We start from the raw sequence: 26,668 nt of genomic DNA, 5'->3' as shown, positions 1-26,668 counted from the left end.
GGGGAGGGGTGACAGTACTCGGCTCGATTTCTTCTGTTTATTCACAGCCCAGGGGACCACATTTAAGTTAGATCTTTCCTCCTTAGCCCATTCGATAAATTTCCTCACAGACATGTTCAGTGGCTCATCTTCTAGGTGATTCTAGACCCTGTCAAGCTGACGACCAGTGTTGACTACCACAAGGTTGCCAGGTGTCACAGGAGGCGCCATCTCTCCTGGTGTGTGGTTAATTATATCCCTCTTTTCTTCCTCTCCCATCGGAATCTCTCTCTTCTCTTTCCCATTAAACTCTTAAGATACAGAATGCTTGGTGCAGTGACAAGAAAATGAGCTCTCAGTAGATGCGGACGACCCAGTGACAACAGAGGCCAGTAAGCACTCACTGAACTGGATCTGCTAAGGAGAAGAAGCAAGAAACTGATCTTATGCCAAGGCTACTGAAGCCCACCACACCTCAGGAAGAGAGTAAGTCTGGGCCTAGGAAACCATGGCCTCTAGACAGACCAGTGCACTGGCGCTGCCTGTGCCTCAGACCCCCACGTTCCTCTCTCTCGAACATCTACCCTTCCTCCACTAGAGTGTGGTTAGGGTAGCAATTTTAAAGGAAATGAACCTATCATAACCCATGTCTGTGCCCTTCAGTCCACCACGTTACTTCTCCACATCTTCTCAGTTTTGATCTAGGATCTGGAGAAGAGGCTGGGAAACTCAGGCAGAACATGACATTCTTCATCTCCTCAGCCCTCCCAAATCCACAAATGAGCCATGGTTGTCAGTCAGGACCAATGGCTGGACTCTGGCTTCTTCCATGACAGGGAAGGGATTTGCAAAGGAAACTTTGCAAAATTAAACTGGATGAAGTGTCTTTCCCTCTGGGCAGGATAGGTACCTCTGATTGAGTTTTCTTTGGGGTGAAGGTCACCACAGCCTGATTCTCCTGGCAGAAGGAAATGAGAAGGCTGCAGAAGCCAGGAACCAGGGACAGGCTCAAACAAATGCAAAATCAGAATGTTGGAACTCCCAGGCTAGCCTGAGCTAACTAGGAGCACCCAGGCTAGCCTGTACTTCTAATTTCTAGAACGTATTTTATTGTCATTAGTGCAGGGATTCTCCTGATTTCCAGGGAACAAACTTGTCAAAGAAAATGTAGGTGCCTCAGTGGTAGGGTCTTGGGATGTGGGAGCTGACCATGATATAATGAAGAAAGTGGGTGTGCTAGCTACTTTTCTTTGTAACAAAATGGCTTACAAAAGCAACTTAATGAAGAACAGAGTTTATTTGGGTTCAGAGTTTGAGGGTACAGTCCATCGAGGCAGGAGCACCATGGAACACTGCATCACAGTTGGGGGGGGTCTTCCTACCCCAATTCACCCAACTTACAATCTCCGTTACAGACACTCCCAGAGGTTTATTATGATTCCAGGTTGTGTCACCTTGACAGTCAATGCTAGCTATGGCACAGAGAGAATGTGGACATAGGAGAGGGTGCATGTGCCTTATAGTATTGGTGACTTGGGTTTGGTCGTGCTAGTCAGTTTATGGTACAGAAAAGAGAGGCACGCAGACTGCACAAGGAAAACCATGGCAAGAGCATTTAATTCAGCCTAAAAAAAAAAAATGGAGATATTCTACAGGATATCACCAAGGGGCTGTCACCATGGGGAAGAATAATGAAAGAGATGGTGGTGAGACCCAGCCAAGGCTGCCCAGCACCTAGGTAGGCCCCAGGGATGTCTGGTCCAGAGGAGATGGTACAGGCAGCTTCTAACTCCTACTAGGTTCTTCCCCTGTAGCTAACAAATTGTACTTTTTAAACTCGTTTCATTTGTCTTCTGAGACAGGTCTCATGTGTCTCAGGCTTACCTCCAACTTACTATGTAGCCAAGGATAGCCTGAACTTCTGACATTCCTCCATCTCCCGTTATTAGGACTATAGGTATGTGCCACTATGCCCAGTTTAGGCAGCGCTGGGGATGAGGCTCTGGGCGTTGTGTAGGCTAGACAAGCACTCTTTCCACAGGAGAACCAGAAGTCACCTGAGCCAGGGACCATGGGGTCTGTTAACTCTTTCCAAAGGAGAACCAGAAGTCACCTGAGCCAGGGACCCATGGGGTCTGTTAAATGCTGTGTGGCCTTTAAAAGACCTGCATTGTAAATGCACGTAAACAAATGAAAATCAGAGAGAAAATAATAAGGATGGTGACAGGAGGTGACCTAGTCCCGAAGAGTAAACATGGCAGCCAGCAGCCAAGGGAGAGCAGCCTACCATGGTTCATCACAAGAGAAACACAAATCAAAACAATGAGTCCTAACTTCAGGCTCATTAAAATGGTCACTATTCCCAGACTAGAAGGCAGCAGGTCTTCATGAGAACTTGGGAAAGACTTTAAAAAGGTTCTGGCAGTGTGTTTTCAGCCTTGTGCACCCAGGGTCTTCCTCCCTAGGCTGAGTCTCTGAGGACTATGCACCAAGCAGGCCTGTTTTCTCAGTCTGTGCCCACTACTTGGTGGATCTGAAGATAACCGATGATTTGTTCCCAAGGGAAGGGCTGGCAAGATGGCTAAATATGCTTGGGACCCACATCAGAAAGAGAACCCCACAAGTTGTCCTTTATCCGCAACTTGTGTGCCATAGGCCCTCTGCACACATGCACACACTAAATAAAAAATTTTAAAAAGGACAAAAGAAAACAAAATAAATAAAAAAAAAACTGGTGAAGATGGAAAATCCTGTCGTCTGTGTATTTTGCTGAAATGTGAACTTAAGGCAAACAAAACAGCAAATCCTGGCTTGTTCTTTCTTTATGGGAAGGAGTTGGGAGGAAAATGAAGGCAGTCACTGGTCCTTCATCTTTTTCAGCTTCTCCAACTCAGTTACAACTCAGTTACAAGAGAGCCTCAGTGCAGACACACAAGTCCTCGGAAAGACTCACCTCACTGAGGTAAATAAAAAAGGAGCAGGAGGTCCCGTCCACTCCGTAGTCTGCGTAGCAGGGGTCCGAGCGCCACATGTCCTTCATCCACTGAAATGAGAGGAGAGGACAAGGCTGAGGAGGGGGGAGGGGACAAAGGACACAGTGGAGTGGGTGACTCAAGTGGAGGCCCATGGGTAGGGCAGAGCCAAAGGTCCCTGAGCTGAGGTCCAGGTGACCAGATGCTCAGCTCCTGGAGAGCTGCAGATGCCTGCCAGAGCAGAGCAGAGAAGCTCAGAGTACACAGAGAGCAGTGGAGGTCAAGGGTGAGAGACCACAGGGGCCCTGCTACTTACCACCCTCAGGAGGCTCCACAGTCACAGCTCAGGGCCTGCAGGGCAGAGCTCAGGCCAAGTAGCACAAAAGTGTCAATGAACACTTACAGCTGTCCCCAAAGAACACCAGGGAACATTCCTAGGAGGTTCTTGCTATTCTTAACAAGGAGTACTTGAATGACAACTTTTCTCTGAACACCACTGGCCAGGAGTGGTCTCCGGGAGCAGGCCAAACAAATACAATTTAGTTTTCTCGAAATAATATAAGACAAAACAAGAAAAGGTCAGGAATCCAGGTGTGCACTGGGAATAGCAGCTCTGGGAACAGCCAGGCCAGCCTACTGGATGAACTCTAGGCCAGTGAGAAACCCTGTCTCAAGGGAAAGCTGGATGGCAGGCACCCAAGAATGACGCACAGGGTTGTCCTCTGGCCTCCATGCCTACACGCACATACATGTTCACCTGCACGGATCACACACAAGAGGCCAGGCTGCAGCTCAGTATGGAGCGCTTGCCTAGCGTTTTGGAGACCTTGGGTTTGATCAGTGGAAGAGCACAGAGTTAAGAATGGGTGGCCAAGTGTGTCTGGGCACTCATTTGCTTATGCAGATATCACAGTTGCGTCGTAATCCGGACATGGAACAGGACTCTGGGGATCCAGGGAGAAGGAGGAATTCTAACTGAGGTGGAACTTGAAGGATTACCTAGAGATGAAGGGCTGGGAAAGACAGAGCAGACACCAGAAGTGGTCCAGGTTCTCAGTCTGATTGCTGCTGACCTGCACCCCATGGGAGTGACAGAGAAGGGCCACCATTAATAGGATAGAAACACCCTGGAAAGGTTTGCTTCAGTGCTCAGTTACCCACCAGCATCTTTGGGAGGAGAAAAAGATGGAGAGTGTTGGGATGAATAGACATAACTTCTACTTTACCTTGATTTTCCCCTCGCAGTGGGGGTAGCCATCCATAGGAGGCAATACACATTTCTCTTGAACTCCATTAATGATATCTGCAAAGAATAAAAACAAACCATGGGAACCATAATACAGAAGCCCAACATCACAGTCCACGTAGGCTGAAGGATAAATGGAAATCTCTGTGGAGGCAAGGTTCTGATCCATGCATCCCCTCCAGCTACAGGCATGACTGTAGCCATAGCAGAATGCTGTTGCTGGGAGTCGGGTGTGTGTGTGTGTGTGTGTGTGTGTGTGTGTGTGTGTGGTCTGAATGAAAATGCCCCCCATGGACTCACAGGGAGCGGCACTATTGGAGGTGTGGACTTGTTGGAGGAAGCATCACTTGGGGTGGGCTCTGAGGTTTCAGAAGCTCAAACCAGGCCTGCCTAGGAGCTCACTGCTTCTGCTGCCTGCTGATCCAGATATAGAACTCTCAGCTACCTCTCCAGCACCACATCTGCCTGCAGGCCACCATGATTCCTACCACAATGATAATGGACTAAACTATAAGCCAGCCCCAGCTTAAATGTCCTTTATAAGAGTTGCTGTGGTCAGTGTGTCTTTTCACAGCAATAGAAACCCTATGACAGAGGGCATGCCATCAACAAGGAGATTCTCTGGGATCTTAGTGGTCCTTAAAAAGAAAGGTGTGTCAGCATCTATGACAGTCCTTCTTTCTCCCCCCTCCCCCACATATGCTTGTGTTCCTGCATATATGGGGGCACATAAGTGTATGCAGGGGAGACCAGTACACCATCTCATGTGTCATTTCTCAGGAACATTCCATAGTTTTGGTTTTTGTTTTATTTTTTTGAGATATGGTCTCTTACTGACCTGGAACTCAATACGTAGGCTAGGCTGGCTGTCCAGAAAGTCCCAGAATTCTTCCTGCCTCTACCTCCCCAGTGCTGGGATTACAAGTATGTGCCAACACACATGGCTTCTTAACATAGTGGGGATTAGACAAATCACTGCAACCATTTCACCATAATCTCCAGACTCTGCAAAGCTTCATTTTAAGAACCCAACCACCTTGACTTTTATTTAGAACTGAATGGCATCTGATAGGTTAAAGGTGCCTGGCTATCTCCCCATCATGGTTTTAAAGGAGCAATGGGAAGAACAGACAAAAATGAGGTTATAATCCCTGCCCCTAAACTTTGGGAACTATGGCCATCTGTCTGTCCTCCCAATGGAAACTGAGCCAAATCTTCCTGTTTAGCTCTGCTGCCAACAGCCAGGATAAGCATCTTCAGGAGGGAGGGTGACGCTCTGCCCGCTACCTCACAGGCATTTCCTCTCAAAAGATAAAAGGGTCTCCAGCAACTGTTTTGTATGTACAACCAGGCAGTGTTTCTCCTTGTTTATCTGATAGGAACACGTGGCCACCTTATCAGATGGCCCCTGCAGAGTAAGCTCTGCCACTGGCCCAGGGCTTGGCACCAGCCTGACGCCAGCAATCTCTACATTTGGCCTGGAAGGAGATAGAGCTCTTGCAAGCACTTTCCTCGGCCAGCTTGGCTGTAAGAACCAATGAGTAAATCAGAAGGAACTAGCCAAGGTGAAAGACCATCTCCTGTTAGAAATGATCCAATACAACTCACTCTCTACTTGAAAAAAATCTTTGTTTAGGTCTGTTTCACACCATGAAAAAAAAAAAAAAATGAATTTCTACAACCAGGTCCCTGACAGATGTTTTAGATACTTTTCTGTTGCTCTGATAAAACAATGTGATCAAAACCAAATTTGGCTCCCAGCCCATCAACTGAAGGAAGCCAAAGCTGGAACTCAAGCAAGGCAGACCTGGAGGAAGGAGCTGAAACAGAATCATGAATGAACATTGCTTACTGGCTAGCCCCTCATGACTTGCTCTGGCTGCTTTCTTAATACAACCCAGGACCACCTTCTCAGGGGTGGCCCTGCCCACATCCATCATTAATTAAGAATAATAGCCCATAGGCAGGCCAACAAGCCAATCTTATGGAGGCATTTCCTCGAATCTCTCTTCCCAGATATGCCTAGCTATATCTGTGTGAAGTTGAATTGCACCAACCAACCAGCACACCACATATTCCAGGCAGACGATCTCAAGGTCACAGAAAGCTGCCTGCTACCCAATAGGCCAGAGAAGCCAGGGTGTAGCTAATCTTCAAGGTTCGGCCTTTTGGGGACACAAAGATTGAGTGTCCCTTGTCTGAGATGCTTGAGATCTCTGCTTCAGACTTCACAGTTCTTCATGTGTTCATAGGCTTGACATTAGGTTCTACATTCCCAACAGAATATCCCAAATCCAAAGTCTCCAAAATCAGAGCTTCTCTTTTGAAATGATGCTGTTCTCATTATTTACGTAAGCTCTCCTTCATGTATTGCATGCTGCACACTTCCCCTCATGCTCCTCACCACTTTCCACTGTGCTTGCTCGTTGCCCTCCTGTTTCTCCCTTGCTGTAGTTTTATTTCATATCTCATATAGAGACATATACACACATGGTGTCCTGTATCTATATGACATATAGAACCACAACAAGAGAAAGCAGGGCGTATTTGTGAGACCAGCTTAATTCTCCTATACAATTCTCTCCAGTGGCATGTTTTGTTTGTTTGTTTGTTTGGTTGGTTGGTTGGGTTTTTTTGGTATTTTGGGGGGGTATTTTTTTTTTCCCAAATAGCATCTACCAAACTCTATACCACTTTTGAAAGCATGTTTTGTATCTTATTGGTTTTTCTGGATTTTGGCTTAAAGAGCTGGAAGCATCATCTGCCTCACACTTTACAGGAAACTTCCCACAAGCATATATGCTGACCCTCTGCTTTCCCTGACCTTAAAACCATAGCCTGGAGAGATGAAAAAGATTCCCTAGTTCAATAAGGAAACAAATACAAAACTCATTAAGCCATTTCTGTTTAAGGCACCATGAGTCTCTACCATAAGGCTTTTTCCTTTGGGTTATGTATATGTATGTGTGTGAGTGTGAACACTTACACACCGAGCATGGCGTGTGGAGGTCAGAGGGCAACCCCAGGTGTCAGGATTCATTTTGTGTCTTGTTTGAAACAGGGTCTCTCATCCACTGCTGTGTAATGCCAGACTTGCCGGTTTCTGAGTTTCTGGGGACTCTGTCTCCACCCCTAATCTTGCTGTCAGAACACTGGCGTTAGAGATGTGCACTATTGCGCCCAGATTAACCTGGTTTCTGGGGGAGTGAGCTCGGGCCCTCACGATCATGTGGCAAGTGCACTGAGCCATCTCTCCAGCACAGATTTTCCTCATAAGTCAGGATTATTTCCACTCAGCTGTGTCTAGGTATTCACAGGCACACACCACAATCACTTCGTTCATGCTCTGGATGGGAACGATGAGCAGACAGTGTGAGGGGTAAGCTGACCAAATATTATTCTGCTTAGAAAGGCACCTTCGCTGGCCCGCTGGACTTGCTAAGTAAGAACCTGAAGCTAGGGCATCACCCATGTGCAAATACTATAGAACTGAACAGAAATGTACATAAAAACACACTGCCATACAGGGGCCTGAGGGATGGCTCAGCACGTAAAGTAAGTGCTGCACAAGAGTGAGGAGCAGAGCTCAGGTCCCCAGCACCCACAGACATGCCGGGCATGGTGTGATGGCCTGCCACTAATGTTGGTGCTGTGAAGGCAGAAGAGACAGGGGATTCCCAGAGCTTGCTGGTTAGCTACAGTGGCCAAATTGGGGTGTTCAACTGGCTTCAAGAGAGAGGCTCTGCCTCAAACCACAAGCTGGAGTGCAGCCAATGAAGGCATGTGGCATCAACCTCTTACCTCCACAAGCACGTACACATGTGTACACATGTGCGTGTATGCTGTCATACACATGAAACACATGTACACGTGCATGCACAGGACAAATACCTACATAAATCAAAAAAAAAAAAAATTCCAAAAAACAACTTAGCCAAACCATTGTCATGTACTCTGTACTTAGCTTCCTGCAGGATTATCTGCCTGATTATGTTTCTACGCATTAATCAGCAGGGAAATCAGGTGAGGGGTACTGCAAAAGGGGGACAGAGAAGGGGAAAGTAGCTTGATGTGTGTTCCAACACCAGAGAGCTTTACTGAGGATAATCCCAGCCCTATGAGTGAAGACAAGCAGCCAACCCTCTAGGTCTAAGAGGGGAGATAATTAGAGAAAGCCTCAGATGCAGGGGAGTATGGGAAAACTATGTCAGGACAGCTAAGTAGGCACTGCAGGCCAAAGGGTAGTGAACTTCAGGCTCAGAACCCAATGTCTAGATTACCACTGCAAGCAACGGGAACGTTGCTGGATGCTAATGTAGTCTGAGGAAGCCACCGATATTCATTGAGTAGAAAAAAGAAACTCTGACCATTTTATTTTGGGTGTTAAAGATAAAAATCACATTAAGGATAAGAACACACTGTACTCCAAAAGAAAACTACCACATAAGATCTTTACAGTTGAACGGAATTTTATATCCAACATAAATTATTTGGGAGTTGAAGCTCACTTTATACTGGTAGCTCAGCTGGTAGAGTTCTTGCCTAGCATGCACAAAGCCCTATGTCACATCCCCATAAAGTGGATGCAGTTACACATCTATATTCTCAGTATGTGAGAGATGAATGCAAAAGGGTTAGAAGTTTAGGGTTATCCTTGGCTATACAATGAGTGCATTCCCACTTAACTGTGGAAAGGGATAGAATTCAGCCTCGTGAGGAAGGTGTAGTGTCAGGAGCAGGAGGCTGGCTGGCCACCCTGCATCCTAAGACAGGAAGTAGACAGAGAATAGGAAGTGGTCCAGGGATGTAGACCCTTAAGGTCTTCCCCTACCAAACCTAATGCCATACTTCTGTCAGCAGCTCTCCACTTCCTAAACATTTCCTAACCATCCCAAACAGAGCCACCAGCTGGTTAATCACTGGATAACTACTGAGACACAGAGTATGGGAGACAATTCCCATTCAAACCACTGGCCTATGCACCAAACTCTTGGGAGCCACTCTCCTCACTCAGGAATTGCTGCAAAGCTTTCTAAGGACCTAGTCACCTTTCCTGGGCCAGGTACTAAGACCTGCAATGATAACACAAGACCTCACTTAACCTCAGAGCAACCATGACAGCAGACTCTGGGATGCTCATCGTGGAATATGGCACGAGCGTCTCGCCCCATTAGTACTCTATTGCTACACTGCATTCATCCTACGAATGGACTGTCTTTGTGCTGTCCTGTCACTCCTGGTCAGTTCTAGGTCACCATGCCTGTGGGTAGCCCATAAGGATACTGAGATCACAGTACTTTTAATTTGTACAATGAGAAAAGCTTGGTTATTTTAAGTGAATATAATAGCACCACGGCACCAACTTGTGTGTATATATTTCCATGTCTGAGGCTGGGAGAGAAAATGGAATTTGTGTATGATGTGGATAATCAGGGTCCTGCATAAATCTACATGTGTTCATCTCTATGTAAATGGCACTTTCTTTAAGAATAAACTTAGTTCCTGATATCGTTTTTCCTGCAACAAAATGTTCTTCAGTATTTTAGGCAACAACAGAAAGAACACAAAATATCCCACATGGGTATCCAGTTACAGTAAATGGGCAAGGCAGTCACTATTATAAATTGGGAGAGTGCTAGCATTATATTTCAAGAACATTTTTTAAACAGGGGTTGCACTATTTATTCCCAGAAAAAAATAGCTTCTTTACATAATATTTAAAAAACTAAGATAAAAGCTGGCATATTTTGAGACATTCTCAGCTGTCAATTCTGAGGAGACTATGAAACTGGGAAGTAGGTGGAAAGGCTTAACAATCTGAGGCGACGGTGGCAAACACTGGATGGCACCCGTGGGTTCTGCCTTAGGCGATTTGATGACTACACTCCTTCTGCAGTACGTGAAATAAGGAGCCTTTTGGAACCCGTGTTCTCACAGGTAGTTTCCTGGAGGAAGTGGCTCTGCATGCTTCTGTCTTTGTGGAACTGTGACAGTACCCAAAACATGCTTTCAGTCCCACAAATACCATTTGTTCACTTTTTCCTCTCGGACTGGCCTGAGTAAACCAGTTCACACATTTCTAACTCCTCTTACCAAACTGTCAAAGATGTTCAGGACTTGGAGTTTTGTTAAGTAAAAAGGTAGAAATATATCCTCTACACCTGTGCAGATTAGTAGTTATTATCATTGGGGAAGAAAAAATAACATAGAATTAGAAACTACGAGAGAAAACTGGCAATAGAAGACTATTTTAGTGTATAAATTCCTTTGTCACAAGCCTTCATTGAAAGGGTGAATCAACTAAGAAAAGCAGTCAAGGCGGGGCAAACCTTTAATCTCATTCAGTAGTCAGGAGGGAAAGGCAGAGGCAGGTGGATCTCTGTGAACTCTAGGACAGCCTGGTCTACATAGGCAAGTTCTAGGGCAGCCAGGGCTATATGAGACTTTAAAAAAGAAAATGTTAAGAAAAGACCAGCAAAGACCAGCAACGTGGCTCAGGGGGTTGGCTCAGTGGGTTAAGATACTTAATGCCAAGCCTAGTGACCTGAGTTTGATCCCAAGGACACGCCCACAATGTGGAACTACAGACCTGATACCCACAAATTGTGCCATGGCATATGTACTTTCATCACAAAATAAAAACATGTAAAAAAATCTATATTTTTTAAAAGAAAATGAATCAATAAAATTAGCTTCAGATAATGTGAATGCCAGAGAACTGACAAGAAATTTAAAGCAGCTATGACAAAATTAAAGACAAAAGAAAATCAGTGACTGAAAGATTTCTCAGTAGGGAAATGAATACTTGGAAGAATACACACATACACACACACACACACACACACACACACACACACACACACACACACCAACATTCCAGGATGTAAAATAGACTATCTGAAATGGAAAATCCATAGACTAAAAGGAAGGGTAAACTAGAACTAGCTGAAGAAAAGATCGGTGAACTAGAGAACACTGAAAGTGGACAATAAAGGTTGAAGGAAATAATATAAGCAGAGCCCCGGTGACATGTAGGAGAAGATGGGCAAATGAATGCCAAGAGAGACAATGGGCTGACAACTTTAATTGTCAACTTGATACTATAAGGAGTCCCACGGGAAGGGACTCCCAATGACAACCTGTCTCTATCAGGTTGGTCTGAGGGCATTTTTGATGAGAAAGTTTTCTTATTAGGGTTAACTATGGTTAACCTGGCCAAACTGTATATGAACAGCACAGTTTCACAGGATGGAGCCTGGACCATATAAGGGTATGGAAAGTGAATCTGGTAAGCAAGCATGCATTCTTCCCTGCCCTTGACTGTGGATGTGACTAGCTTCTTCAAGTTCTTGCTACCTTGACACCACTACAGTGATGGATGAGAACTTACAATTTTAAGTCAAATAAACTTTTTTTCTCCACTAAGCTGCATTTTGTTAGGGCAAAAAAAAAAGATAAAAAATATCTTTTTTAACCATAGCAATAGAAAGAAAACAAGGATGAATTGAGAGGAAAAATGCTTGAAGAAGTAATGGCCAACAACAAGTTTCTTAAATTTTTTTTTTTTTAAATTATTAACTTCAGATCTAATAACTCAGTGACTCACACAGAAGGCAGAGACAATTATATTTGTTATAACTGAACTGCTAAAGGTCAGAGATGGAGAAAACATTGAAGGAAGCTAAAGATAAACAAGGCACATTACATAAAAGGCAATAATGATAGCAAAGCCACCTGACTTCGCATCAGAAAGGCTGGAACTAAACCAAACAAAGACAGATCTGCTGCTTAAACCAAGCAAAAATCTACTGTTAGTTCTCTACCTGTGTCCCTGAAAAATACCAACCAAAGATAGATAAATAAAGAATGCCATTTTTAGAAAAAATGAAGGAGGAATTTCACCACTTGCAGACTTGGACAGTAAGAAAAAAGATCTTCGGGGCTGAAAAGGAAGTGCAGTCAGATAATAACAGGAGTCTGTAAGGAAACAGAGAACATCTGAAATGCTGCTTTAGGGGACTGAGGGATGGATGTGGTGTACAAGACACTGCTGTCGGGCACAAGGATTGCCCTCTGTTTTTTTCCTAGTCCACATACAATGCTGAGTGCGGCACTGTACGTGTGTAACCCCAGCATAAGCAAGGTAGAGACGGGAGGATCCCTGGAGCTTGCTAGCTTGTCAGCCTAGTCAGACGGGTGAGATCCAGGCCCACAAGAAATGACAGACCTTGCCACTAAATCACTAAATAAATGAAGCAAGCAAATCAAGAAGTGGTAGAGGAAGACACCTAACATTGCCTTTTGCCTTCCACAGGCACACACATGTATGTGCACACACGTACACACAGCAGAAAATGTTAATATGTTGCTCAAGTAGAAACTACAGGGTGTGTCTGTGTGTGTACTTTGCTTCCCTTCTTGTTTGTTTTGTTTGTTGGTTTTTTGTTGTTGTTTAACTATAATCTTTCTATATAACTCTGGCTGTTCTGGGTCTTGCTATCTAGACCAGGCAGCCTTTCCTCCTTTCCTTGGTTTTTCAAGACAGGATTTCTCTGTGTAGCCCTGGCTGTCCTAGAACTGGCTCTGTAGACCAACCTGACCTTCAAACTCAGAGATGCTCACCTCTGCCTCTGCAGTGGTGGGAATAAAGGTGTGTGCTGCAGCCTGCCTCTGCCTCTCAAACGTTAGGGTTAAGGGCATGCCCCACCAGCTACCATGCTCAGGGTACTTCACTGCTTATGCGATTTTATAGACACATGAAGAACAATGCTAGAAAAGATAGTTGATTAAGATGAATTAAATATGAACTTATAATATTATAACACTTTATCTTCATGCAATACCTTTCAGGACCCCAGTACATGGACCCAACATCTACATATACTGTGCCTTTTCCTCTGTATACATATGATAATGTGTCACTTATAAATTAGATAGACAGTAAGATTAACAGTAACTAATGATAAAATTCAGCATATAAATATACTATAGCCAAAGTATGTATGTATGCCTGTATATAGACAGATAGATACAGATAGAGAGAAAGAGGGAGAGAGAGAATATATAGAAGAAATTATAGATGTTTTGTTCTTTTTCTTAAAAGATTTCAGCCAGGTGTAGTGATGCATGCCTTTAATTCTAGCACAGAGGAGGCGGAGGCAAGATCATGTCTATGAGTTTGAGGCCAGTCAGCTCTACATAGCAAGCTCCAGGCCAGTCAAGGTTACAATAGTGAGATCCTGTCTCAAAAACAACACCAAAAAAAGATCCTATTTCCGTGTGTACATATGTGGGTGTTTGTGCCTGTGAGGGTAGTGTCCATGGAGGTCAGGAGAGCTGCTCAAGTCTCTGGCGCTGGAGTTACAGGTGACAGTGAGCAGCCCGATGCATCCTGGGAATGAAACTTGGGCCTTCTGGAAAAGTATGGAGTGCTCTTAACCCTGAGCCATCTCTCTAGCCCTCTGAGGGCTTGTTCTTCATGTAGATCTTAAAAACCTTAGCACATGTGTTGTTTCTTTGTCTAAGTCAAGAGCTTACAGCTTTTTACTCAAAGAAAGTGTTCTGCGGCTTTTCTTAGCTACACTGGAATTGCAGCACTTTAAAACTCTCCAGCTTTGGGCCATTATTAAGTAAAATAAGGGCTATTTGGACACAGCATTGAGCTGAGATGATTGCCAAGTGATGACTGGATGCCAGACAGCACATACAGCAGCAAAACACCAGAGCTCCCCTTCTAGGAAGGAGAGCATGAGAGCTCATCACACTGCATGGAACTTAAAAATCACTAATTATTTCTGCAAATTTTCCACTTATGCATACAACTTCGTGCTTTTAATCCCACCACTCAGGATGCTGGGAGTTTGAGGCCAGCCTGGTCTACAAAGTGAGTTTCAGGACAGTTGGGACAGAGAGACCCTGTCTAGGAAAACAAAAGCAAACCACAAAAAGTTGCTGATTATTTCTGGAATTTTCCATTAACATTTCTAGATCACAGTTAACCCAGGTAAATGAAGCCACCGAAAGAAAAACCATGGATCAGGGACTTTCCTCTATCAATTCTGGGTAAATTGTTTGTCCTGGTTTTATTTCTGTTGCTGTGATTACATGCTCTGAGCAATAGAGACGGGCTTATTCATCTTACCATTCCAGGTTACATCCAGTTCATCATTTTGGGGGAAGGCAAGGCAGGAGCTCAAGCAGCTGCTGACAGCAAACCCACCATCAATAACAGAGAGGAACCAATGCACACCTACTGCCTGCTCACTGCTTAGTTAACTCTCGCCCTGTATAGTGCAGGACACACACCCCCACATACACTTAGGAAAGAGTGTTACCCATAGTGGGCTGTGACTTCCTACATCTATTCCTCCCCCACCCCAGACACACCCACGGAATAACTGGATCTAGGTTAACCTATCATGGAGATTCTTTTTTCAGGTGATTCCAGGTTGTATCGGTTTGACAATGCAAACTTATTTCTTTAATGACTTATTTTTATTTTATGTGCATTGGTGTTTTGCCTGCATGTATCTCTTTGTGAGGGTGCTGGATCTTCTGGAATTAAACTCAAATCCTTTAGAAGAGCAGCCAGTGCTCTTAACTGCTAAGTTGTCTATCCAGTTTCACAAAGAAATTTTTTTTTTCCTAGATAGAGTTTCTCTGTATAGTCCTGGCTGTCCAGGAACTCACTCTGTAGACCAGGCTGGCCACAAACTCAGAGATCAGCCTGCCTCTGCCTCCCAAGTACTGGTATTAAAGGCAACCGCCACACTCTTGGATGCAAACTATCATACAAGCATTACGACTGTGATTTCCACAGCAGGGGCTGGCAAACAACCCTTATCCCAGTCCAGATCTGCTCTCTACTTTATGTTTAAAGCTTTGTTTCTAGCTATGCCACTAGGCCGTATTAGTGCACTACAGCTAATGTGCACTATAATGTCAGAGAACAGCTATAAGAAGGTTAGGATGGTATAGCTCATAGAGTTAAAACAGCTCAGTCAGTCCTTCAGGATTCATTAGCCTCTTTCAGAGTCCATCACTGATCCTACCTAAAGAGAGAGAGAGAGAGAGAGAGGGAGAGGGAGAGGGAGGGAGGGAGGGAGGGAGAGAGGGAGAGAGAGAGAGAGAGAGAATATTTAAGTGACAGTGTTACTAACGAGTCAATGTGAGCCACCACCTCCTCTCAAACTTCTGCAGACCATTCATACCTTAAAACCAGAGTAAAGCCAAAACCCAGAAGTCAGTGAGCACCTGCCTGTGTGAGGAGGCCGGAGGCTGACGTCAGCTGCCTTCCTCACTTGCTCCACATTAATGCTTTCCTTTATTTTTGACAGTTTCATTGACACGCTTTGTGATCATATTCAACTCCCTTTACTCTCTTTTGTCCCCATTCCTTTCCTGTTGAACCCCTTCTTCCCACCTAATTCCTGGAGGCTACACCATTAATGAAATGGCACAGCTTCCAGGAGCCATCAGTGTCTTCATCAGAAGGGCAGGGCTTCCGGGGACCTCCTCTAGCCATGATAAAAAGTCGGAAGGCCCAGTCTAATGCAGTATCCACAACTGCCATGTGCTCATGGTTTCTACCGTCAGGCCAAATCTGGGTGACCACACTTCATGGTACCACTGTTTCTGCCCCCACTCCTCCTTCCCCTTCTCTTTTCTCTCCCCTCCCCCTCCCCCTCCTCTAGCTCTTAAAATTCTTTCTCTGTCTTCTTCTATAACGTTCCCTGGGCCTTACAGGGGAGTAAGGGATGGCCCTTATTTTTTGAGAAAGGATCTCTCATTGGGCCTAGAACTTGTAGCAGGTCAGTGAGCTGTCTCCACCCAGCTTCTTCACATGTGTTCTGGGGGTTGAACCGGGTCCTCATGCTTGCATAACAAGCATCTTACTGACAGCCATCTCCTCAGCTGCCATCATATTCATCCTGTCCTCCAGAACCAATCTGTCTTCCCTTCCTGGCTGCCGGCCCTGTGAGTGTCGAGCCTGTTACCAGACACAAAGGCAGAAACCCTTGCAGACACTATTGAAGCAGCTTCCACACCTGTGTGAAGCCAAATCCTTCTTAACAAATCCCTTGGTGTGCACACCTCTCTAAGAGGTTCTGCTTCCTGAGTTAATCTTGACTAATACAAATCGAGAGGAGTTTCAAAGCCGAAGGTAGTTCTTGGGAAAGATGAATAACATATATAATTCCTGCTAGTGAGAATAATTGAGAAAAGGAGAGGAAATAAATTAGTAGTGGGACAGATGGAAGAGACATCCTATAAACCGTACAGATACACAAGAAAAGCACGAAGCAGAACTACCATGTAGTTGGATAGTCTTCTATTTAGAAAATGTGACAGGTTCATGTGTTTATGTCACGATAATTCATAAGATTCTCTAACTGGAAACAACTCGAATGTCCAACACCAGCAAAACTGATAAATCAATTGCGTTATGCTCATACAATTCAACATTATTCTCTGACTAAAACCGCAAAGAATGAACAATGAATACATGCAATACAGCAGATGTACCTGGAAAGCTTTATGCTAGGCTTAACGAAGCCCTTCCCTTACATGTTCATACTATAAAATGTTGTTTTTATGAAGCCAAGAACAGGCTCAATTAATGTACAGTGATAGACATCAGAGTTACGATTGCTTATGGGGTATAGAGAATAAACAGGAGGAGACACGAGAGACCGTCTGGGGTTGATGTGTTCACCTTGCCTGCCAGGCTGCTGTGACAGACGTATATCCTTACCAAAGCTTATCAAACTGTACATTTAAGATCTACACCTTGCATTAGACGTGATTCTGCTCACACGTAAGGTTTAACCTGAATCACTTTTTAAAAGGATGCTTCTGTTAGACAGAAGAATTCAGATGACAGAATGAAACCTTCCTTCCTAGTCTCCATTTATCAACCCCTTGCTAGCCAGCTTTCTATGTGCTGCCATGAACTTGTGGAGCTAGGACTTGTTATAAAGCCATGCTCTAAGTTCAAGCTCAGATTTCCTCTGGAAACGAAGACCTTAGTGTCAAGTAGAACCCATTTGTAGAGTATTTTTCTGTCGGCGGTAGTACTAAGGTGTCTCAGATGGGGGTGGACTAGCTCACTGTGTGTTCACAGTGCTGGGCCCAAGCAGAGAGGGTTTCAGTAACAACTTTTGCTCCCAAAGGAGACAGCATGGGGCAGAGTCACCAGCACCAGGAAATAATTCACCCTCAAACACTTAAGACAGAAAGGCTGTGATTTCCCTCCCACTCCTGTCTGTAGACTTTGACAGGCATCAGCCAGCCACTTGACAATGTGCAATCCCTATTTCTCAGCTGGCTTGCAGTACCTGGCTTTCTTCCTCACACGTGGATCTCCAAAAATAGCCCCGACCGGGTAAGATGGTCTAAATGAGGGAGTCGGGAGGCAATGTCGAGAATATAAAACTTTCCAGTGTGATGGTTCTTACCAATGTCACCTTGGCAGGATCCGAAATCATGTAGGATCAAACTTTCCGCCATGTCTACAGGGGAGTTTCTGGACTAGGCTGGCTTAGCAGCCAGCCTATTTTAACTGTGGGCAGCATTGTTTTATGCACAGAAGTCCTGGACCAAATGAAGCAGCTAAAGTGGATGATCCGGCAATTCATCTCTCTCCTGACTGTGGATGCAGTGTGAGCAGCTGCAGGGTGGACCGTACCCTCTAACTATGCACCCAAAGAAACCCTTCCTCAAGAGCTTGCTTTGGTTAGATACTGTGCCACAGCAACGAGGACAGCAGCAATATATTCAGCTAATAAGCTAAGTGAACAGAGTACAGCTGCTTCTTGCAAAGCTGCAGCCAATAACCAAAAAGTATCAGGAATTGATTCCTTCTTCACTTTGAATCTGTTCGTCAGAACACAGAGGTGAGCTGAGCCCAAAGCTTTGCAAAAGCTCTGCAGACTGAAGAGGGCTCACCCATGATCTCCATAGCACGAGACACAGTTTTGTAAGATTAACTGGGAGATGTGTGGCCAACGTGAGGTTATGGGAAAGGCTAGTAAGAATGTGTTAAGTTTGTGTGTGTGTGTGTGTGTGTGTGTGTGTGTGTGTGTGTGTATGTGTGTGTTTTCAGGAAGAGTAATAGTTAATCTTGTGCATTTGACAGGATCGAGAATCAATGGGTAGAGAAGTCTCTGGGCATGTCTGTGAGGGAACTTTTATTTTCGGTTAACTGCAGTAGGAAAAACCACTCTAAATGTGGGGAGCCATCACCCCATGGGCTGGGGTCCTGAAAAAAATAAAAATAGGAAAGTGAGCCAGGCACAGTGTGGCAGGTGCAGTGTACACCTTTATTTCTACCACTTGGGAGGCAGAGGCAGGCAAACTTCTTGAGTTTGAGGCCAGCTCCATCTACAGAGAGTTCTAAAACAGCCAGGGAGGGCTACACAGAGAAACCCTGTCTTGAAAAACCAAAATAAAATAAAAATTGTTTAAATTTCCAATACAAAAAAAAAAAAAAAACATGAAGAAAAGGGAGACAGTGAGCTGAACCCCAGCATCCCTCTCTTTCTGACTGAGGATGTTATGTGAGCTGCCTCACACTCTCGCTGCCACAACTTCCCTGCCTGGACGAAGTAGGTCCCTTCTGAAATTGTGAGCTGAAATAAATCCTACATTTTAATGTTGCTTTTGTCAGGACAATAAGATAAGGAATTATTGCAGGAAGTGTCAGGGGTCTTTGCAAACACTGAAGTGATGCTTCAGGAGGTCTCTGAATATCCACAAAGACATTAAAGAAAGCTGTCTTTAAAATGGGATTTTTGGGAATAGTATGGTGTCTGTAAGTACATAACTTGAAGAAATTTTGAAGAACCAAAGAGATGAGGGGTAAATACTGTACATTTATTTAAATACTGCCCAGGTTTCACGTAACGGGGAGGTGCTTCCATATGCAGCAGGATTTGATTCTATTCCACTTGTTTATTTTCTGCTGGTTTTCCCCTCTGCGACTGTGTTTGCGCACCGGCACAAGGTCGAGTATGAGTGGTCGGCTCCGACCCTCTCCGACCTGTCACAAGCCAGGTTATAAACAGCTTCTAACCCCTTGTTATTGTGCCACTTCCCAGGTCTCCGTACTCAGTCCTGGCTCGGCCTCTAGTCCACTGCTGCCTCCAAAGCTGAGAGCATCCTCAGTCTAGGTGGTAGCCAGGGTTGGTCAGCGCTGTCACCAGCTGTGACGCTCACAATGGGAGTTTCCTGTGCTCTGCTCCCAATCAGGTCTACTTCATCTATCAATAAACATGTATCAATGTTCCCAGCATGCCTTAACCACATTCCAAGGCCAGGCTGGGAAACAGTTGGAACTCCAGGCAAAAAAGATCTTATATAAATTTATGTATTATATAATTTATGTATCTTAATATATTTTTCTTAAATTGGCAGTTGTGGTCAGTCAACTGGCAAACCCCTAAAATGGTTTCATTTGGGAATTTTGTCTAACTTAATTATGTATTACTTCTGATATTTAAAAATTATTTTATTTGTTCTTTTAAATATTGTGTGGTGTGTGTGTGTGTGTCTGTGTGTGTGTGTGTGTATGTGTGTTACTTAAACTTTTATTGCTGTGAAGAGACATGACTACCGCAACTCTTATAAAGAAAAATATTTAATTCGGGCTGGCTTACAGTTTTAGAAGTTTACTCTCCATTGTCACCATGGCGGCAGACATGGTACTGAAGAAAAAGCTAAGAGTTCTTTATCTGGATCTGCAGGCAGGAGACTGTCCCGCTGGGCATGGCTTGAACATATATGAGGCCTCCACAGTGACACACATCCTTCCATAAGACCACAGCTACTAACAGTGCCACTCATAATAGCCCTATGGGAGCAATTATATTAAAAAAAAAAACAAAAACCACTGTGTGTGTGTGTGTGTGTGTGTGTGTGTGTGTGTGTGTGTACTGAGGAGTGTGTGGAGAGGTTAGGGACAAGTTGTGAGAGTTGGTTCTCTCCTTCCATCATGGAGATCCCAAGGATAGAATTCAGGTCCTTAGGCTTGGCAGTCAGTACCTTTACCTGCTGAGTCATCTTGCCAGTCCATTAAATTTTATTTTTTGCTGAGGATTTTCCAGGCTATTCCTTCCACCCTACTTAAAGTTCTGCCTCCAAACACTAAGACTACAAAAAGAACATTATTCATTATGAAGCTTGCAATCATAATTATCATTTAACAGTCCTTGACTGGGTTCTATTACTGTGGGAATATCTTTTTTCTCATTCTAATCAAATATGAAGTCTAAAATAGAAAGGAAAGGAAAGCAAAGAAAAATAACTAACAGACGACAGAGAGGGTAAAGTTAAATAGACACATTAACATCTGCAGAATAAGACCTGTCATAGAATTCAATTTCCACTCTCATGTACTCTAGATGAATAAAGAAAGCTATTTTTCTTTCAGGTGATTAAAGAAGGAACTTCCTAGAGTGTAATAGAAGCATACAGCAGAGATAAAAAGAAAAGAAGAAATGAAACCTTACACTTTAGTCATAAACTACACGGAGCAAGGGGGAAAAGACGAGTATTTAACCTTCTACCAATAACACTGCAAGCCAAAGACATTAAGCACAGGAAACACACAGAGACTAACCAAGTGAGCCAGGCAGCCACTCCAACACCAAACCAAGTAATTGATATTTACTGCTTATTTGGTGTCCATGATTCCAGGATTTGTTTCCTGATTCAGATATATAGTGGCTTTCTAAATTCTGGCCCTTTTATCAGGAGGTCATCTTCAGGTCTCTAAAATATAGCCACGAAAAAAACCCAGCAAGTAAAATGGCTCCCAAGTTTGGTGAAACGTGATGATTTTTATCTGGCCCCACCCTCCTCTCTCCACCCTACCTCTTGGCCTCAGTGGCCAACAAGGCAGTATTCCTCTCACAAGAGACAAAATACAGGACAGAACCAACATTCTCTGTGTGGGGCAGTCAATGTTAGTAGATAAAACTCTGCTGCCTGAAGAATCCCACCTCTCCGTTCCACCTCCCACATAAAAGCTGTAGCTGTTTTTGGTTCCCACTACAACTCATCAAAGACTTTCGAGCTTGGAAACTATGTTGTGAAACTATGCGAGCCATCCATCCCACCCTGAAGCAAAACTACCATCAAGACAGGGGAGCATTTGTTGGGCTAAGATTAAGCATCTGAACCAAAACAGAGTCTTGAACTTGGCATCGCCCAAACTTCCTGAAACAACTCTTGTTGGTATTAGGGGCTGCCCAAACAGAACCGTTGACGGCTTCAAGTGAAACTCTGAACAGTTCTTTTTCTGGTTGGCTCACGCCAAGAACAGCGGCAGCAAGCCAGGAGGCGGCCTGTACCGTTGCTCTTACAGTCCCCTGGGAAAGCCTAGATAATAAATCAAGATGGAATGAATCCTTAGTGGAGTGGTAATAAAAGTACCTATTAACATTACAACAGAGACAAGCAGGACTAAAGAGGAGAGCTGATGACAGGGATACACTGTCAACACCATCAAGACTTTCCCAATTATAACTTATTTCCTATCTCTACTACTCAGACATTGCTATAGCAGAGTTCCAAACTATCACATTCCCCTGCCTGAGTTGAGAAAGCCATGGAGCTGGTTGGGCTACCACACTCCCAACTCCTCTGCCAACTCGAGCAGACACTTCTAACACAATCCAGCGGTAGCCAACTCATGGGAACTTTAACCACAGATGCTAGATATTTTTGGCCATTTCCCTGTTCATTTCCAGTATCTGTGAACTAATAAACAGCCTCAAAATGTCAGTGAACATCTGGGGCATCCAAAAGTATATTCCTTGGACCTGCCTCTTATAAAACCACAGCCTGAAGCCTAAATCCACAAGAGACCTTGACCAGCAGTAGCACACAGTGCAGATAAGGGTTACTGTAGGTCACTGTGGTGGTTAGTCCTTATTGGTTAGCTTGGCTGGCTTTAGAATCACCATGGAGATAATACCTCTGGTTGTATGTACGTGGGTGTTTCCACAGAGGTTTAAGTGAGGAAGGAAGACCCACCCTGAATGTGGACAGCACCATCCTTTGGTCTGGGCTCCTGAACTGAATAAAAAGGAGACAGTGAGCTGAGCCCAGCATCCATCTCTCTGCTTCCTGACTGCAGATGCCATGTGATCAACTGTCTCCTTTTGGTATCATGATGAACTGCATCCTCAAACTGTGAGCAAAATAAACCCTTCCATCCTTAAGTTGCTGTTTGTTACGTATCTTGGTCACAGCAACAAGAAAAGTAAATAGTGTGTGTGTGTGTGTGTGTGTGTGTGTGTGTACGTGTGTACGTGTGTACGTGTGCATATGTGTATGTATGTATGTATGTATGTATGTATGTAATTCTGTCCCAGAAAAGGCATATCATATGCTGAATACTTACACTTAGCAGCTTCTGAGGCAAACAAAATCCCAAAGTTGAGATTTTTATACTGAAACTTGTAAAATGAAATAAAAAAAAAGTTAACTGAAAACTCCAGGACTGAGGAGATGGTTTAGCTGGTAAAGTGCCTGCCACGAAAGCATGAGGCATTTAAGTTTGATCCCTAGAAACCACATGAACAGCCCAGGTGTGATGTCATGTGCTTGCAATCCTAGTTCTGGAGAGGCAGAGCCAGGATACCCAAAGCTCACTGTCCAGCCAGGCAACCCTAATCGGTGAGCTTCCGGTCTCAAAGGAAGCAGACAGCCTTCCTGAGAATGATGCTTGGGATGGTCCCCTCGCACATGCAAACATTCACCTGTATACACACACCCAGGATGAGGGTCTGCGGAGCACAGTGAGTGCATTAGCTATCAGCCGATCCCAGAAATTAGAGCGGATGCCCACCCGGCAGTAAGTAGATGCTGACTGCTAATGCTTGCAGGCTTGTGTTATTTTTCTTCTCATCCTTACACTGGTACCACAGCACATGTAACCAGCCCAGTGCTGGAAATCAAGTGCCCACTGATAACACACTACAATTTAATGAATCCTTGGCACTTAAATTTTCCTATTTTCCACTCAGTGAATGGTAACACTTAGAATATGCATGTTATGAAAACACATGAGAGAGGCAAGGGTACCTCAGCGATTCATAATGAAATGCAAGCCGGCTCCCTTTCATGGGCAAAGGTCTATTACAGGCCTGCATTCACTTGGAGGCATGCCTGTCTGGTTGCTATTTTTACATGGACAACAGATAAAGCCCTAAGCCAGGCACACATCTGGGCAAGGTCATGTACCTCCTCCATCTGAAAGCTATTTAGAGACTTAAACATGAAGAATGGCTGCCCAGGCCCCTGCCTGCTCCTAGAAACTCTGATGTCTGACTCAAGCACAGGAAATTTCAAAAGGCTGCAAGAGCAGAAAGGCATGGAACTGGCTTTGATAATGACTTCATGGAGGTCAGGGAAAGTCTACAGCTCATCCTCTGGCTATGAGAGCTTTGTATGGGTCACATTCCTCCCAGAGAGGGAACTCCAGCCATTAGCTGTGTCCCAAGCCAATATGTGTAGACTAAGATCTATATTAATGGTGAACAAAAGACGATAGTGATGTCTAAGGCCTGAACTGTGGGAGCAGAGGTGAGAGGGATAACCTTGAATTCTATTAAAATCATAGGAGATAAAATTGGAAAGTCTTAGAGACACACTCTGCCAAAAACAACCAAACAAAACTACCACACACACACACACACACACACACACACACACACAACCTGGTTTTATTTAGTTAGCAATCCTACTTTGTAGGAAAGTCAACAACAGAATTTAGATCTCTTGCTACCCAGCAGAGCCTGTTGAACTGAAGAATGTGTGGCTCTGCTTAAAGGTTGGGTCACTGGCAGCCAACGGCCTTCCTCTGTTGCAGGTCTCCTCTGGTAGAGGAGAGCACCTGTGGTGCCTAAATGAGAGAGAAAACAATTCTGCATGCTGGGGAGACAGCTAAGTGGGTAAAGTGTTTGCTGTTTGAGCACGAGGTCCAGAGTTTGAATCCCTAGCCCCCATGTAGGAAGCTGAGGGCGGCAGTGCATGCCTGCAGTACCAGCACCAGGGAGGCAGAGACTGGAGATTCCCCAGTGCTCACTGGCCAGGCAGTCCACCCGAACCAGCAGATCCAAGTTCAGTGACAGACTGTCTTAAAAACTAAGGTGGAGAGGAAAAGACATCAGACTCTGGGTTCCATGGGCATGTATGTGCATATGTATGCATGTGTGTCAGATGTGTGTATGCCCCCCCACACGCATACATATACACATATACACTAGCATGCATTTGTGCGTGGGCTCACATGTGCACTCAGGTGCGCATGCGCACATGCACACACACACACACACACACACACACACACACACACACACAGAGTTTTGAGTTGAACAAAATGCAGTAATGCTGGGGCTATCGCTCATTTCTCAACTCCGGTTCTCTACAGAGTAATCAATGGGCAAGAAGAAATAGACAGGAGATTAAAGATTAACACTCCTCTACATCCTGAACCACCTCACTAACCCAAACTTGCTTTATTTAAGGAAAAAAAAAAAATCCAACCTACCACTCACTACTTCACGCTGTATTACCTGCTGATTATACTGTCAGCCTCCCTGCCCAGATGACGCACACACTCAGGCCAGGCTCTTGCCTATCCCATGTTGTCTAACCTTCCAGACCTGCGCTCACTACTTGAGAGCTCTGTAATCTCCAGAATGCACATGTTCAATCTAGTCCTCAAGTGTCTGAGGCTCCACTGAGAAGCGTCTTCCCTGCCCTTGCCATTGTGTCACAACTGTACTGATGAAGAAACTGGTCTCATGCTGTCACCAGGTTTCTAGCATCTGTTTTTCTGATGGTGCACACCAGGCAGAGAGGCGGCAGAAGCAGCAGCCAGGCCCTGTCACATAGTTCTCCCACACCATCCTGCTGGTGTTTGCTTACTGAAGGTGACACCCTATTTCCTGCAGACCCAGGCGTGAAGACCGCAGCTCAACCAACAACTGAGAGATGAGGCAGAGATTTCAGAAGAATGATTTCTATAACCAAACATCGGCATGAGCCAGACGGTCTGAAACGACTAGGGCCAGGCAGCAGTGTCTAGAGTTTGCGTGTGAGGAAGACTCAGGAAGGAAGTGTGTGCAGAAGGGAGAAGCAATGTACTGAAGGCTCAACTACTTTTGGCCTGTCACCTACTTTGACTCCCCACAAAACCCCAGGGGTTTTTTTTGTGACTAATCCCCCTCACCAGAGAAAGGAAAGAGAGGCAGCTCTGGCCAGAAATGGAAGAAAAGGCCGGTGCTGGGAACACAGGAAGACACAGCAAAGCATCTACTGCCCTGACGAGGCTAGTGGGCCAGGCTCCACCTCAAGATGACCTCCACCTCAGGTAGCATGCAAGACTGAGAGGAAGGAAGCAGCTAGCGACTCTGTGACTGGGCATTGCACTGCCAGGGGTTTAGGAAAGGGAGACCAGCACACAGGAAGACAATGGAGGTCTCAAGAGCAGTCACTGCAGCAGCAGAGAAGGTAGGACACATGCACAGAGTGAGGTGCTGCCCCATCAAGGACAGGTAAGGAGGACACAGGGAAAGCCTATTAGCCCCAGAATAAGCACAGCCCTGGAAGGATGGGTCAAACTGACAGTCACCTAATTGACAGTCATACACAGTGGCCTGCCTCTGAGAGCCTTCCTAGATCAGGTAATAGAGCTAAGGCCCAGCCTGAATGTGGTGGGCAGTACCATTACCATAGGTGAGTGGGGGTCTCAGACTGAACACAAATGCAACAGCATTCATCTCTCTGCTCCCTAGCTGTGGACACAATAAGAGCGGCCTCACACTCCTGCTCTGTGATGGACTGTACCCTCCACTGTGAGCCAAAACAAACCCCTTCTTCCTTGGGCTGCTTTCTTTAGGTGTTTTGTCACATCAAGATAAGAAACCACCACGGGGGTGGGGGTGGGGGGAGAGGTGTTGATAAAGCCATGGGAAGAGGACGGGGCCTTTGAACTAACAAGTAGGACAGAGGACGCCCAGAAGAGACCATCAACTGGGACAAGACCCCTCCGCCTCCCCATGCTCGCCCTGCCTTCTACCTGCCCACTTGAGTTTGCTTTCTTTTACTGGAACTTGTTTGGCAAAGTTACGAACACAGGACAATGAATGAAAGGTCCAAGTGTGTAAAACCCATTCTGTGTGTGTGACATTTCCACAAGTTGTAAGAATCAGAGACAGTGACAGGAAGTGGGATCCAGTGGCTTCCAGTGCAGAAGGTGGTTACAAAGCGATATTCCTAGAAAGAATCCTCATGACTGCATACATAGCAAAGAGACAGCACCAAGAAGCGGTAAGACACAGAATCAAAGGAGGAGGCCCCGACTCTGTGCTTTAAAAGGCCCAGGTTCTAGCTTCGCTCTGGAAAAGGTTTAGGCACAAGGCTTCTGGCTCCTAGGCAGCAAGCTAAAGATTCTACCTCT

At 45.0% G+C, this 26,668-nt stretch overlaps 1 protein-coding gene across 10 annotated transcripts in view; it reads right to left on the bottom strand.

Moving 5' to 3' along the window:
* Positions 1–26,668, bottom strand: part of Mgat5 (alpha-1,6-mannosylglycoprotein 6-beta-N-acetylglucosaminyltransferase) — a 284,487-nt gene that overhangs the window by 117,492 nt on the left and 140,327 nt on the right. For all 10 annotated transcript variants that reach the window (XM_076941068.1, XM_076941066.1, XM_076941067.1 and 7 more), the window contains 2 exons: positions 4,178–4,254; positions 2,933–3,022 (listed from right to left, as the gene is read on the bottom strand). In XM_076941068.1, the coding sequence (XP_076797183.1) occupies positions 2,933–3,022; positions 4,178–4,254 (167 nt within the window). The remainder of the gene's footprint in view (positions 1–2,932; positions 3,023–4,177; positions 4,255–26,668) is intronic.

The sequence above is a fragment of the Arvicanthis niloticus genome, chromosome 10 (genome assembly GCF_011762505.2).
Source record: "Arvicanthis niloticus isolate mArvNil1 chromosome 10, mArvNil1.pat.X, whole genome shotgun sequence".
Lineage (NCBI taxonomy): Eukaryota > Metazoa > Chordata > Mammalia > Rodentia > Muridae > Arvicanthis > Arvicanthis niloticus.
The sequence above is the reverse complement of the archived record's forward strand: the minus strand, read 5'-3'. Positions and strand labels throughout refer to the sequence as shown.